Source organism: Acanthisitta chloris, unplaced genomic scaffold (genome assembly GCF_000695815.1).
Source record: "Acanthisitta chloris isolate BGI_N310 unplaced genomic scaffold, ASM69581v1 scaffold27018, whole genome shotgun sequence".
Classification (NCBI taxonomy): Eukaryota; Metazoa; Chordata; class Aves; order Passeriformes; family Acanthisittidae; genus Acanthisitta; species Acanthisitta chloris.
The window spans coordinates 1-16088 of NW_008685802.1; the positions used below are offsets into that span (position 1 = coordinate 1).

Consider the following 16088-nt stretch of genomic DNA (forward strand, 5'->3'; position numbering starts at 1 on the left):
GGGGCTCTTCTGCTCCGGGAAAAACGGCAGAGGCAGCGGAACGGCCGCACCGCATATAGACAGGTGTGAGCTGCTCCAGCCCCTGGTCTGCCCGCACAAACAGGCGCTTTGCAATCGTCCCGCTGTCACGAGTTGTTAGGTTGTGCAGAGAGATCCGCAAACAGAATGAGATTTTTAGAGAGGATCAATGAAACCACTGACTCCGGATCAAGGCTGTCCAGAGTTCCCCCTCCCGGCTCTCCAGAGCACAAGTGCTTCAGCAAGGGAGTAGCCAGCAAAGGGAGAATTCACAACAACTGCAGGTGAAGCCTTCAAGATGTTGTGTGGTTTATTTATTTAGTATCAGACGTGTGAATGGGAATGTTTGTCATCACAAGTGGCAGTGTGCTGTTCTGGCACGTGCAGGGCTGTCGAGTGGTCAGCTCCTCAGGAACTGGAAGTCTATGAACTCCAGACCTGCTCCTATAGAAAACATATTTGCTCACAAAGCAGAGCTCTGATTAAATGATCCTGTTAGTTGTTTCTTGGTGTTTTGTATTTGCATTCCAAGTACTTGGTGAGGTGTAAAACCACAAAATATGGACATTATCTCCTTCTTGAAGAAAGGATGGACTGGAGTTAGCTAAAGCCAAGAGTGATGTGTTCAATAAAAATGATGTCATTTCACAGTAAATCAGGAAACCTATGGGAAACCTGCAATCCACCTAAGGCTGCCCAGCCTGATGTTGCATGGTGGTGGCATCTCTTATCTACTAAGATTATCATTCTACCACTTCCCTTGGGAAGAAGGGTAAAGAAGAGATTTTCAAACATACTGATGGAAGTTTTGGATTACAACAGGTCCTAAATTAAGAGGATCCTATCTGTTCGGAATGGCTAGGAAGAAGGAACAGGAAATAGTAAAATCTGAATCAGTTTTGAAAGGCTGAATTAATTATGATCATTTATCTCTCTTAGAAGTGTAGCTTTCTTGGCTGGACTTCTACCTTTTGTGCTCTGAGCACTACCTTTAATGAGTTTGGTGGGCACATGAAGCCTTATAAAAGGAACTTCTGCAAGCCCAGACTAAACTTCATTTGTTGCTTTGGGAGGGACTTACAGTGAAGCAGAACTGTTTGTCATGCTGAAATTGGCTTAAAAGTCATCTAAGACACAGATAACAGGTGACACACTTTTAATTTTATTTAATATGACTACACGTGAACTTTTTTCCTAGAAGGAAACTCTTCAAATAAACTTGTGTGAAAACAAACAAACCAACAAAACCCCAAAAACCTGAACAGCTATGGACACAATGAAAACAGCCTATGCCTTCATTTGTTACAGTGTTCAAATGTATCTCTGCATTGTAATACACTCAGAGTTTTTAGGAATTTCTTTCCAATTGCAAAGCTGTGAAATTCCATCATTTTGTCCTTCGGAATATACCAGATGATCAACTGTTAGGTTTGGTGCTAGCTGGCCTTTGCTAGCAACAATGCCCAGAAGTATTTTTAGAGGAAAATTAGAGAAAGGGATAATATCCTGTCTTTAAGTTAACTGGAAGCTGCTAATAATATAATGGAGACCTCCCCCCCCCCCCCCGACCTCACCAGCAGCAGGCAGTTATTGTGTGCACAAGACCTGACCAAAGATGTTCTGTAGAGATCTTATGGAAACAGTGCACTAAATCTATTCAGCAGCTGTGTCTTGAAGAAGAAAAAAGGAAAGAAAAGGGTAAAAAACTCATAAATACTCCTTCCCAGATAAAATTTTATAAAAGACAATATTAATAGGACTGTATTAACTCAAACTATACCTAACTTTGTTATCTAACTACCTGCTTAAATCAGGTTTTTGAAGACTTGGTTCCTCATCCTCAGCAGCTGCTACTGTCACATAACTCACAGTTCAGGCAGGGATTACACTGCAAATGATCACTGGGCAGGAGAAGATGACAAGTATTTTTTCTTCACTGTTGGGTTTTTTACTTCTTTTTATTTTAGGTGTTACTGGTTAAATGGCTGCTAATGACATTTACAGTCCAGCACAGCTATCAGCCCAGTTATTATATTTGAAATTTTGACTACCCATTGGTATATAGACATTTCTAGTAGATTGGATTTGGCCTTGGTCATAAACTAACTCTGGGAAAATAATGCAATGTAAAACTGTTTTCCTATTTTATAGGACAAAACAACAAAAAAGGGGGGTAGGGGTAGCAGGAAGATTCTGTTGGACAAGGAAGTCACAACATTCAGATGTGATTTAGTCCCCTCTTTCACCCTTTATTGTTCTTGCAGTATTTTTCTTTGTGTATTTAAGCTATTGGAGGGTATCAGTCCTACCCTAGCAATCAACCTCCCTCTGCTGTAAGATCTACCTAGCCAATTGATCAGTGGAGCAGGTGATTACTTTGTATGGTCAGGGAGTCCTGTGCCACCAGAATGCACAGGACCATGTCCAGTTACATAGTCAATTTGCATGTATGCAGTGGCCATGAGGCAGAAAGTCACTTAGGTTTATGGGGCTGCCTGATGTTCAGAAAGATGCTTTTCTGTAGAATCAGTATTTAATCATCCAAAGCCACAGCACTGTCAGGTATGGCATTATATATTCAATCCAGATTGTTCATGACACGAACTGGAGCAGCCCCATTGACTTCACTGATATTAGAAATGACTCATTCTAGCAGGGCTTCTGGCTTTATTTTTTGCCTTTGCCGTGTTTCTCATTAGAAAGGGTTTATGTTGCACAGTTAATTTATTGCAGGTGAAACATTCCCATCTCCTCTGTTTCTCCAGCCAAATGCAACTTTGCATTCCTGTCTAGGAAGACTGCCCTAGGTCCAGTGAAATGAAAATGCCTGATGGTAAATAAAGCATGAGGGAAATGTATAAAGGAGTATACAGAGCAATGGATTAAAGTGTGTGTGCCTGCTGGAGCTAGTGTTTGTTCTTCCTTACACAGCTCAAGAGCTCGTGGGCAGCTGGTGACTGTGAACCAGCCTGGGGTGTGTCACTATGGTTCTAGGTTGGATTGCTGTTCTGGATGGAAGAAGAACAACAAGGGCGACTGCGAAGGTAACATTAACACTTGATGTTTGTTTCCTCTCTGTGTCCGTGTACTTGGTACTAATAAAGGGGTTTCATATATGTCTGCCAGAAGTTATGGAAAGAAGCCTTCTGAGGATGAAATCTCTTAGCTCTATGAGAGAATGAATAAAACATGTTTGAGAGATCATCACCCCACAAACAGAGCTTTCGGTAAATAACACCACCGTGTTACATGTCTTAGATCCAGAAAGGACCAGGTCTTTTAACCTCCTGCACAGCCCTGGTCAGTGCCTATACTGTTACAGCTGTTGAGCAAGTGCCAAAAATGCAGTGTTTTCCAGTGCTACCTAAGGAATGCCAAAATGGTTTTCTTTTGGTATCCTTTATTTTCAGAGTACACAGCCTCTGAGAATTAGGAGGTTTTAAGTTTCTAAACATATAAATAAAATTCAAGCAGTAAGTGCACCTGACTTGAGCTTGGGTAGCCAACCAGCGTTCTGGTCTGTGGATTACTGGCTTAATTAAAGGACAGTGACTCTTAAGACACTTCTACTATGTAAAAGGTCTACAAATCCCAAGAAGAAGGCAATGTGGAATCTCTCTCTGTAACTGTACTTTGTCAAAACCCAACAAAATCATAAAATACATGTTTTAGGAATCTTTTTCAGATGTTGCACCTGTTGTCCCAGAGACTCTGGCATTTTATGTCTGGTGAATCTGTATAGAGGCTTAGGGTTATTCATTGCTGAAAATCAATACACTAAAAGGGAAAGATGCTAAAATGTCTTTGCTCTGTATATATAATGTCATTTTTAAAAAGGAAAAAGGGATTATTTTAATATTTCTGCATTGCTTCATAGCACCTTAGTTTTGATGCAAGTGAATAGTTGGAGGGACAACTGGCAAATGTAACTTTAATGAGCCAGTGGAGTAGGTAGTCTTGTTTTAAAGCACTAGATTGCTTTCATGCTAAAATACAGTTTTCATAAACTTTGAAGATTTTTCTTTGGCAAATTACTTTATGCTCCCTTAATGTAATTTTAAATCCAGATGTGGTGATGTTCTCCGCTTCAGTGCTAACACTGCAAGCTGGTCTTTGTCAGTCTTGCATGTCCATTGTTACAGTTGAGGAATGTGCCTATCCCATGGAAGAACATCCCAAGCAGGGGTGCTTGAGGTCCAGGGGGAACATCACAGGCTAGTTATGAATGCAACAGTGTGCCATGTTGCATTCAGGATAGAAGTGTTGAAAAATGTCTCAGTCTGCAGAGGTTTGTGGATCAGTACATCTGGATGAATCTTTAAATGTAGGAGAGATACTTCAATTCAGAAGTATGAATTTTAATTATTAATTTTACTATATAGTAACTAACACTGTGACTTTCCTATAGTTTGTGGAGCAGCTTAATTACACAAGGTATCAAGATGTGTGTCCTGGAGCATATTCTTTCACTGTTTTTCCAGAGCTAGTCGTGATTTAAATGCATGCTCAGTTTGCTTTTCCTGAATAGCCCCCATGTTGACAATCAGATGGAGTTTAGGAGCCTTAAGCCTTATAAAAGTCTGCATTTAATTTGTGACTGATGATCCAGAGGGCTGAGAGTTAGAAAATTTTACTTTTTAATGCACCCAAGTTCATAGCTATGCTTCATAGCCCTCTCAAATTATTGTCAGCCTCATGCAATTACACTTACAGGGATGTGTGGTAAGGACAGTTGCCTGATGACAGATGTGCTCTAGTTGTTCCACCATGGGATAGTCATGTTCCTCAGCTGTAACTAAGGAGGTTCAAGACTGTAAAACTTCTGTAGGGTAATGTGCCTTCTTTGGCTGCAGCAGAGTGCTGTTGCCAGATGCAAAACTAACAAGTCAAGCTGCTTCTTACATAGGCTTCTTAAAAAATAGGAAAAAGGAAAGAGTACAAAACTAATGTGAGTCATAAGGGTGGAAGAAAAAAATATGAAGGACAGACCTAAAAGTAATGCCTTCTTTTCCAAGTGTTTACAAACCTGGAAAAAAAACAAACTCTTGTAATTCTTGTCAGTGTCACTTTTCTCAGGCAGAAATAAATTGCTGATCAGTAGCTACCATGCTCAGTCTAGAGGAAGAGGTATGGAGGATGTTGAACTTGTGCAACAAGTTGCCAGGCAAATAGGCAGGGCAAAAGTTCTCAAATAGACTATTTCTAACTTTTTCTTTTTCTCTCTCCTTTCTCTGCCTGACTCTGCCAGCTACCTGTGGACATGGTTGCAAGTATGGAGAGTGCATGGGACCAAACAAATGCAAATGTTTCCCTGGATTTACAGGGAAAACCTGTAATCAAGGTTTGTGCATATGCTTCAGAAAATAGAAAGTTGATTTTCTGTCTCCTTTTCTTGTACTATGGATTGTGTCACCTTTCAAAAATAGTAAACTAGGATATTTTCTTGTTTACATAGAAGAACTTCAGAGTTTTAAGGCTCTTGCATCTCCAGAATCCCAAGCAAGCTCTAAGTGCCTCCTTCAGCACATAGAAGCTTGAATCTATATCCTGCATCTCCTGTGGACTGATGACAAGGGCAAACTATCATGTTTATAGGATTAAGGCATGGAGAGATTATATAGGAAAGTATCAGAAGAGAGGGAAGTGAATTCCAGAACCCATGTTATTTTCTTAACTAGCAACCCATGTTTCTTTCTTAACTAACCTTCCCGTGGGAAATACATACACTTATATGCTAGACATGTAGTTTATTAAGTTGCCAGGGCTGTTTGCATATGCTGATTGGTATTTCTGAGAACCAGAATTGGGAGTCTTTATATTTGCATTTTCAGAAACTTTAAATGCACCACTTTCCCTCCATAAACTTGCAATTAGACATGGAAATCCTTAGCTAACACACTGATAAGAACTCAGCTTTCTTTCTCCTGTTCCAATACATGAGATGTCTGTGATGGATCAGATGAAAGGAGCAGATCACTGTGCATGGAGGGGCCATCCTACTGCAGAGTGAGCTGCAGATGCTGTGATGGGAGCATGACATAAAGGCCACACGAATGGATGGGTCTGCCCTGGCTACCTTCCTGAACTCCTGCAGCCTTTGCTTGAAAATGTTGCACTGACATGCTAAACACACATTTTTTATAGTCAAAACAACCCATATATTCACAGTATCTTTCAAACAACATACCACAAAGCCATACTGTTAAGTATTTTTGAAAACTCCATCTTTTGCACTTTTGATGTTTCTCACAGGGAAAGAAGTTAATTCTTCAGTAGCACTAGAGAGGAAAGGGAGCAGCTGTGGTTATATTTAACAGATATGTAGGTATCACTTACAACTTCAGCCTCAACCCAGAAGTTTAACCTCAAAAATGATTTGGCAGCTTAAATGTTACCTAAAGGCAACAGAGAAACCTCCAGGTTTTAGGTGTTTTTATCTGCATTTGAGATGCCCTCCACAGGCAGTAGATCAGTTCTGTGCACTTGCAGTAGGTTGAGGGTCTGAGACTTGGGGGAAGCACTGCACAGACCTACACATGCTAACCTGAAGCATGGCCAGGAATCTTTTAGTAAAGTGGCACAGGCCAGAAATGTCCCAGAGCTGTTTCAACAGTATAGTCATATAGGTGGTCATGTTCCAGCAACCAGGGATGCTCAGATCCACTTTTTCAGGGCAGAATGCCCTGTTGAGCAAGCTCAACATGAGCTAACTAAAATAACAGAGATAAGGGGACTGTATTAGTCTGCCACCAAGTCTGAGCTAAATTAGCCTTATCTCTATAGGTTCTCTTTCAGAGCTGTGTATGCTCTCTGTGCATTGTGTGAAATCAGTGCAGATAAGCACTTTTGAAAATGTATGGTCTAAGTAGAATAACTTCTGTTCCCTAGTTTGCTCTCTAGTTTCTTTGTTAAGATAGTCTTGGTTATTTAGTGGAGCCACAGTGGCACAAAAATCCAATGTGATTTGCAAGCTGATAGGTTGTCCTTTTTCAAACAGACCCTACGCTTAAATAACAGAATGCAAACCTCTTTTTCTTCCCTGAAAGTTTGTTACTGAGCTGTAACAAACACTTCTGCACATGTATAACCTCCACAAAGTTTATGCTTTGAATTGCCTGGAGTTTTTCTGTGGTCTGCAGGGAGCATAGATATGAGAACAGATGCTTCTCTCATTAGAGGTGCACAAGCTCAGTGCTTGCCTGGAGAGCTGCATTTTCACTGAAATTATATTATTCATGCATGCTGTAGTCATATATGTGCCGTTAAACACATGTTGAATGGGCTGCATATGCTGGTGCATTCTGTTAGTGAGTTCTGTCAGTTGACTAATCAGGTTTCAAACCACGAGAGGCAGAGATGTCAGTTCACAGAAGTCATAAGCACAGATGTTGTCCCCTTGTCATAGGCCCAATATCATTGTCAGCACTGCTCTGCCTATACCACAGAAATGAAACTTTTTAGAATTCTCCTTTTCTCCCTGTGGAGGATAGCTATTGGGAATTTGAATTTGATTTAGCTTCTGCAAAGCTGTTAAATCCTGGATTTTGAGAAAGATTTAGTATCTCAAAATCCTGGGATTTTGAGATTTCTGAGACTGGTCCTTTTATTTTTAAAGTCACATAATTCTTATCATATATTGTATTCCATTTTTGCTGCTGATAACCTTGGTGTCAATGTGTAGCTCAGAAAAAAAAATATCTTTGTTTCATTTTATCTCAAGCTCATTTTCTGTTCTTAGTCTTATGTTTTTTGCCTTTTCAGTACAGAGGTTAACTGGAGGACTAAAATCTCCAGCGAGAATCAGAGAAATCCAGAAAAATAACTCCTAAAAAGAGACTAACTGCAATTCCCTCCACCTCTCCCTAACAAGCTGCCAGATGTGGCCAGAGATTGCATTAGTTTTTCAAGTGTAGAAGTCTGTGTGTGCTGGTTTTGCTAGGAGTCTTTGGGCCAGATGGTCTGCTAAACTCTCATCTTGCAAGGGGCTGGCTTGTTTTCCATCCAGGCAGTTTTACTCTGGGGAACTCAATGCATTAGGCAATGTTATCCACCTATATGTATGAATATATGTATAGAAACCCTGCACTCACTTCATTCCAATGACTTCTGCAGATCTGAACGAATGTGGACTGAAGCCACGTCCCTGTGAACACAGATGTATGAATACACATGGCAGCTACAAGTGCTATTGTCTCAACGGGTACATGCTTATGCCAGATGGCACATGTGCAAGTAAGTAAGTAATAGAGCTGATAGAACAGATGCACCAAAATCATCTGATCACATTTAATCCCAGCAGATTTTCTTCTTGTGATGAACAGATTTAGTTTATTCAGGATAGGGTCTCTGCCCTAGCTCTCTGGTAGTGTCATGGCTGAAAGAGGCTTTCTACTTGGTAATGCCTGGATAAAGTAAACTAGGTCATATTTGTCTTTTGGTTTTCAGAGCAGTTTTTGTCCTGCTAGAAGTAAAAATCTTTGATAGTGTTACTTCAGATTAAGGACAGCTACTACAGTCTCAGTGCATAGTCCTGCCAGTTCATCTGTTGAATAAGGATAACTGAATCTATCCAAGCAAAGCACCAAAATAGGCTACTTTTTACTGTGCTGAATTTCATGCAATTATTCATTGCTTTACCTTTCTGTGCTCCATGACAATTTATTTATCTGTGTTGCTATGCTTCCCATGGTTGCTGCCAGCTTCTTGCAGATGTTTATTCATTGAGCTAAGGCTTATCTAAACTTCTGGAGAAAATAGGTATTTCTACCTATATTCTTTGTCTTTAAGACAGCCTGAAATGGAAAGCATTCTGCTTTCCTAGCCAACTTGATTTTTCAGACCCGAGGAAGCTTCTTGTTTTTCTGCTTTGTTTGTAGAAAATACTTTTTTTCTTCACCTGAGAGGTTTCATACAGATATTTTGGCTATGAATTTCTCAAAACCCCAAGTAACATGGTGGCAACCCTTCATGGAGTCCACTGGACTGGAGCAGATCCACAAGTTGTACAAGGAAGCCAGTTGGTCTGAGCAGCAGAACAATCTCTTTGAGAGGTCTATTCCAAACCAATGGCCCTAGCAATACGGGGTGCAGCACAATCTTTCCCATGGCTATGACAGAAAAACAAACTCTGAAAGGCTTTGATCTCCAAACCTTGGAGACAACCATTCACCAGGCAGGGTGTCCATCTGGTGAGTTTGCTGTCAGTCTTAGGATAATTAGAAAAATACCCAGCCTCAGCAAACACTCACAGGAGTGCAGTCTGTAGCTGGGGAGCAGGTAGGAAAGCCAGAGCACCTACTCTTAGTTATGGCAGGGAGACTGAAATTGCCACAAAAGGTGCCTGGGGCCAGAGCTTTTGGAGCCTTTCCCTTCCATACATCACAGCTTGGGCTTGTGCCACTTCATTACTAAACAAGGTATCACTGGCAGACAACAACTGCAGGGCCCTGAGATCCCTGAGAACTGGATTTTTATTCCTTCCATTTCTCTGATTCTAAAATGTGGTATTAAGAAGTCACAGAACTAGGATTGGTGAAAAAAAAAAGAGGAATAAGGGCAGAAAAGAACAAAGTGAAGGAGAGTATAAGATCTATCTTATGGCCTCCTGAATTGTTAATATGTTAATGTATAAACAGTTTTATTTAGAATGGATGGAATTTTGTTGTTCTCATTAATTTCTGTGTTCATCCAGATCTAACTTAATTTTAAGTATGTGATCCTACCACAGAATTTCACTTTTCTGTTATTTTAAATACTGTTTTCAGGTTCTCAGACATGTGCCATGGTGAATTGCCAATATGGATGTGAAGAAGTTAAAGGGGAGGTGCAGTGTCTCTGCCCATCAGGTGGCCTTCAGCTGGGACCAAATGGAAGGACATGCATTGGTAGGGTTAGAGAACTCACTGTCAGCTTCTTTTCTGTAGGATCCCCAAAGCCATAAGATTGTGGGAAAAGAAGTAGTTAACCCTTCTTGCTGGCCTGAATAATGCTTCTTGTTACTCGCAGTGTGATGTAAAGTTTTCATGCTTTTATTTAATAACTGCTTCTGTACTATTTATCATGTAATTTCTTTGGTAAGTCTCATCCCCAGTAAATAATTGAATGTTTTGACATGATTTAGTCATTAACAGATTCGGTTTCTCCCTGTGCTATGAGGCCATTAAAGACACTGCTGTGCCTGCAGGAAGATGCCCTACTGACATAATGCATTATAGAATTTGGCCTGGGGGGTTCTTTTATTGTGATAACCCACAATACAAACTTCTCAGTTTTTCTCCAGAAGCCTCAACATTACTTTACTTGTGAGTTTCCTGTGGTGAAGAAAACATTGCTTGTAATACTTGGCACTGTGTTCTGTGATACTCTTTTACATTGTCATCTGACAAAGCAGTGCTACAGCATTGCAATCTAATGCTGAATCATGCCCATTTTAATAATGAAGCTAAATGAGCTCCTTTCAAAACCCAATAGATGTGAAATAAACCTGCCTGAACAGGGACTGGTCAACAGCTACAGCAGAAGGGGCAGTGAGTTGCATGTCAGAGAGTAGCAGGTGCAGGGTAACCACATCTAGGTGTCCCTACTTGAGCAGGGACTGGACCAGATGGGCTGGTATGTCATCAGTTCTCCAGTTCTAAAATGAGATAGCATGTTCCTGCTGTATAGCATAATAGATGCTTAATATATTGTAAGATACTCTAGTATTCAGGCATTAGTCACAGAAACAGTATAAACAGATAAGCATTTGATGATCCCTGGCTATTAGTCTTAACTTAATCCTCCTAAGAAGCTGCATTATTCCTGGACCTTCAGAGCAGCACATTGATGTGCTTCACTTTTCCTCTTCTACGTTTATGTTGGTGAAAGAAAAATATAACAGTTATAGATTAAAAAATTTAAGTAAACCCAAGTCTGTTGTTTCTAAGAGTACACTGAGTCTTCTGAGTTCACTGCAGACACCAGATTCACACTTAGGATCAGGTGCAGGAGTCTTGTCCTTTAGCTTGTGACAGACCCTGGTACTGGCAGAGGCATGGGGAAATGAGAACCTGGAGAGGTCTGGCAATGCCCTGGAAGCTAGGGAACTTAGGCCCTCCCCAGAAATGTGTAGCATAGGCAGAAAGAGGGATTTTGACTACAGGTTTGTTTAAATATTTTTCTGGTTTTGCCCACTTCCCTTTAATCACCTAAGCACTGAAAAGAATGATAGAAATGATAAAAAGACACTGTGGTGTCCAGCAGTACATCACAGCAGTTCTAAGCTATACAGGACAGCAGCATAGCTTGATGAGCTACATGCAAAGTCACTGCTATGTGCTAAACTGTGATAGGGAAGGGCAAATGTCAAATACCATATTCAGCACTGTTTTAAATTTAGCATTGCAAGAAAATAATTTCAGTTAGTAACTTTTAATGACAATGGTTGTTGAATATCATGTTCTTAGGGTCCCCTTGTACCAATCTTCCTTCTCTCTCCAAAACATCTGTCCCTGTCATCTGCCTTCCTGGACAGACTGCTCACAGGCTGGAAACCTCTCCCTGCTATGTCTTGCCTTTGCCCAGCAAGGGGAGGTGCAGAGGTTCAATAGCTGCTGCTGTTCTCAGTTTCCTGTTTCTGGGACTTTCTCTTAAACTGTTCTCTGACATTTCCTTTCTTGGGGAAATAATGGAATTTGTGGAGATCTGCCTGACACTGCTCCATGACCTTAGGGCAAATCATTGTCCCTAGAGAAGAGAATCCCCACTGCCAGTTACCCCAGCCTTTACCATGAGAGGTCTCAAAATCTTCCACAGAGTTCCACATTTTTCTGCATCATTCATATGAAGACATGCAAAAGCCACCCCCAAGTGTGAAATTATAGGGCTTATTTATTAAACAACTGGTGATACCCAAGACCAAACCATTCCCATGCAAATCCCAGCTAGTTCTTGCTTTTCCACTTTACCATCTCATGGATCTGACCAGCCTCCCTTCTCCTGCTCTAGACATTGATGAATGCTCCTCTGGCAAAGTTGTCTGCTCTTACAACCGCAGGTGTGTCAACACATTTGGAAGCTACTACTGCAAGTGCCAGCTTGGTTATGAACTGAAATACATCAGTGGCCGTTACGACTGTGTAGGTAAGATTAAACCCATGATTTTTCCTTCTTCATTCTATTTCCTTTGTGTGCATCTTTCCTGTCATTGCCTGAAGCATGTTGGCCTAGCCTGGGGATACTGCTCAGATATGGATAAAAGATGTCACATTAAGAATATTCTTGATGGCAGTTTGATTGTTTTCTCTGGGTTTTCACTGTAGCCTTATGAAAAGGCACTGGCACTCGCAGTTTAAATTGCCTCATTGCACCAAATCAAGACGTGCAAGAATTTGTAAGAAGTTAGCAGCAGTTGACTACAAAGAAATGCTACTTCTGGTACAGGTTTAGTTAAAGAGATATTTTTTGTCCTCTTGGCTTTCAAACGATGAAGAAGCAGTCCCACAATCTTTTTTTTTTTTTTTCTGTGTCATTATTGAGGAATGTGACTCAAGTGCCTCAATGCCTGTAAAAACAGTTGTTTAGATGGACAGTACAGAACCTGGATAAGATAAATGATGAAAGTAGTAGGTTTCAACTACTTTTCATGACTCTATTATATGCCAAAGTTTCTCCCAAACAAAAACATTACTTCTCATGTCTCTATTACATGCCAAAGTTTCTCCCAAACAAAAACAAGTATAGGCAAAAAATTATCTTGACACGCTCAGATGTTAAAACAAATGTCAAAACACCTTTACTCCTGTTTCAATCCATTAGTTGAATGATGGAAGAACCACAAGGGGTAAGTTTTCAGAGCAGGGGCCACACAAGTATATTCAAGCTGTTGCCTACACAAGGGCCTGGAAGGGCTGGAACTACTACAAGTGCATACAAAAGAGAATTCATGTGTTTTGTTTATATTTGCTTTATATCAGGAGCGAGGGTTGGGAGGGGGATCATAAGGCAGGTTTTGAGACTTAAGTTTGCATTTCCTGTAGTCTGAAAACCCTGAGACTCTTAAGGTGGAAAAAATATTTTCTCATACGATATGTGTGCATTGGGGAAAAACTGGAGATGTCTCAGGAGTCAGGATTTTATCTGCAAACCTGAATCTCACTCTCAGACATACCAGATTTTTGAGTTAGTCTCCCTGCTAGTTGTCGGTTTGCCAACTCACATTATGAGAGGACCTGTTAGCTGCTTAAAACAAAGCAAACATTTGTGCACCAATTTGGCTCCCTCACATGGGAGAAATCAAAGACATCTTTGTGATAAGGGAAAAGGAGAACAAATCAATTACTCTTGATGCCTGTACATTTTGCTGTGACCTCAACGCAGTATTTTCTACTGAGTTTTTCTGATTATACTTTTTTCATACAGGATCATATGTATGCTGAAATGTTAGAGGTGGATTCAAGATCTCAGCATCTTGGTATGCTCAGAGTTCCTTTCCATTGATTCCTTCTACAGTGAATGGAAGAATGAGAAATTGTTGGTTGGTTCCTTTCCATTGCATTCCTTCTACACTGAATGGAAGAATGAGAAATTGTTGGTTAACTGTTTTTTAATTGATGCCACGTGTTCTCTTGATGCCTTTTGCATTTTGTTATCACATATTCTCTTGATGCCTTTTGCATTTTGTTAATAGAAGAGTGTGTACAACCTCTAGTTTGAATCCTGTTCTCAGTCAGAAAATCACTACATTCACTTTGTCTTTACTGGGCTGCTCTACATCTTCCATGGATGCATATGCCAGTAGCTGCCACTAAGCATTCTCTCCTGGTGTGAATTCTTCTGCCTCTGATGGCAGAATTCAAGAGTTCTGTCTTGATCTAATGTTCATGCTTACAATACCTGAAAACTGATGGTTGGCACAAACAGGCTGTCATGAACCTTAGGTTTCAACCAAGTTTTCACTGAAGCATTTATATCTTTCCCCAGATATAAATGAATGTGTGACAAATACACACAGGTGTAATCTCCATGCAGAGTGCCTCAACACAGAAGGATCCTTCAAGTGCAAATGTAAACAGGGCTACCGAGGAAGTGGATTTGACTGTGCTGGTGAGTACTATTGGATTTCAGGAATAGTGCTGTATTGTTTTTCTCCAATATTTTATCACTGTAAGTCATTTTCTTGGAAATGTCATGCTGAACAGTGCTGCAACACCAACCAAGCAAGGCTTCTCCACAGATTAAAATATGAAGTGTATGAGTCATAGCATAGTTAATACAAGTATTACATGTTCAAATTAATTTTGCCTGAGTCTCCAAGTCTCACAGTATCTCTAGGAATCACAAGTAGAACAGAGAAGAGAATTTGTCCTGAAGAAACAAATCTACTGTGAATTTTCCATGAAATCCCAAGGCTAGACCTTTGGAGGACTTTTCAGTCCCTTCCAGAGGAGTTTCAGGCTAACTTAGCAAAAAACTAGAAAAGGGAGGAAAGCTGAGACTTCTGTGTTAAACTATTTTCATTTAAAATTTTGCCTTTGTTTATTGAATATTGAAGACTTCCTACAAAGATATCATTGCCCAGTTCTAGCTGAATATGACCCTCTAAAAAGAAGGAAAGAAAGGCTGTTCTTGTCTTTATATTTAAAATGAACCATTTTATTTATAACTTTATTAACCCTGGCAGAGGTTTCTCCTGCAATACCATTAGAGATGTTTTTCTTGAGAGGACATCTGAGTCCTGCTCAAACATTTTAAAAGTTTCTGTCTATAGCAGATGAACTCTACACAATAAGTAAACCTTTCCTCCTGGGTCTTTTTCAAGCAATTCTTGATCAGATATGTATTATGGCTGTACTTCATGGTCACAGCTGTTCCTACTCCCATTATGAGAGTAATTGAAACTTCCAATACATATTGATAAGTTCATATTTTCACAGAATCACAGAATATTCTGAGTTGGAAGGGACCCACTAGGATCATCAAAGTCCAGCTCCTGGCCCTGCACAGGACAGGCCCAAGAATCATATACTTTTGTTAAGTTTCTACTCCTTACTCTCTGCTTACTCTCCATGTCATATTTCCAATTACTGATGGGGACAGAACATGTGTCTTGCTATTGGGGAAAATGGTTTTTCAAACAGTGACACAAACACCAACAGAATGTATCAGCCCACACTGAAACGCTTAGTGTTCTCCATGTCATATGGCAATTGTGGAAAATCTTTGGCTTTACTGAAGCCAGAAGAGGTTTTGCTACAGGGTTTAATAAAATGAGGACACCATCCTGGGAATTTAGGGGCTGAAGGCTGTGGCTTCACACTTCTTTTGGTGACAGCAGCTTCAGCTCCTGCAGCCCATCCCAGCTCCCAACAGATGGGCCTGGGATTGTGCTGCAGCTGAACAAAAGGCTTCTTAAATATGTCCTCAGGACTCCACGTAATTACTCCCACGGGGTTGGAATCCTGTTTTCACAGAGAAGCTTTAATTCTTTATAGCAATTGTCTCCAGTATATAACAAACTGGCTACCATGGCAGCAGTATTTGCTTTTTGTAACAAAAACATTTTAATATATAGCCTAATTTTTGAAGTATGAAAGGAGAGTAACTAAGCACATTGTTTATAATGAAATGCTTATGGCTACATCTCCTCATGCCGCCAAATAACCTAGTAAGTGAGGCAATATAAAATTCACCTTTGCACAGAAGGTGGGAAAATTCTTTCATACAATTTGTATGTCAATATGCTAATTTAAGAGAAAGCTGCTGAAACATCAGGCTGCAAACACTACTGCTGGTATGGATTTTACCTGTGGTTGTTCAGGCACCCTTTTGCCATTTACCATTCCTATATGCATGAAATGTTGGAGGTTGTTTCTAACCTGTCTCTAGCACACATTTCATTTGATAATCCACAGAGATGTAACCTTTTGAATGATCCCTAAAAGGGTCCTAGCCGTTTCCACATCTGGCCTCTATCTTGCTGCAATCTGTTGCCGTTCTCAGGTTCATGTGTTTCCTGATTTCCTATTGTGCATTGAAAAACCACATTTCCCCTGCCACATGCTTCTATGTGTATTTCATCTTTTCCTTAAGAA

The 16088-nt window shown here is 40.3% G+C and overlaps 1 protein-coding gene across 1 annotated transcript in view; it reads left to right on the top strand.

The window, feature by feature from the left end:
• Window positions 1-2928: 2928 nt before the first annotated feature.
• Window positions 2929-16088, top strand: part of EGFL6 (EGF-like-domain, multiple 6) — a gene marked incomplete at its 5' end in the record, with an annotated part of 28057 nt that continues 14897 nt past the window's right edge. The window contains 6 exons of the mRNA XM_009079900.1: window positions 2929-3062; window positions 5267-5359; window positions 8131-8250; window positions 9783-9902; window positions 12004-12138; window positions 13978-14100. Of these exons, the coding sequence (XP_009078148.1) occupies window positions 2929-3062; window positions 5267-5359; window positions 8131-8250; window positions 9783-9902; window positions 12004-12138; window positions 13978-14100 (725 nt within the window). The remainder of the gene's footprint in view (window positions 3063-5266; window positions 5360-8130; window positions 8251-9782; window positions 9903-12003; window positions 12139-13977; window positions 14101-16088) is intronic.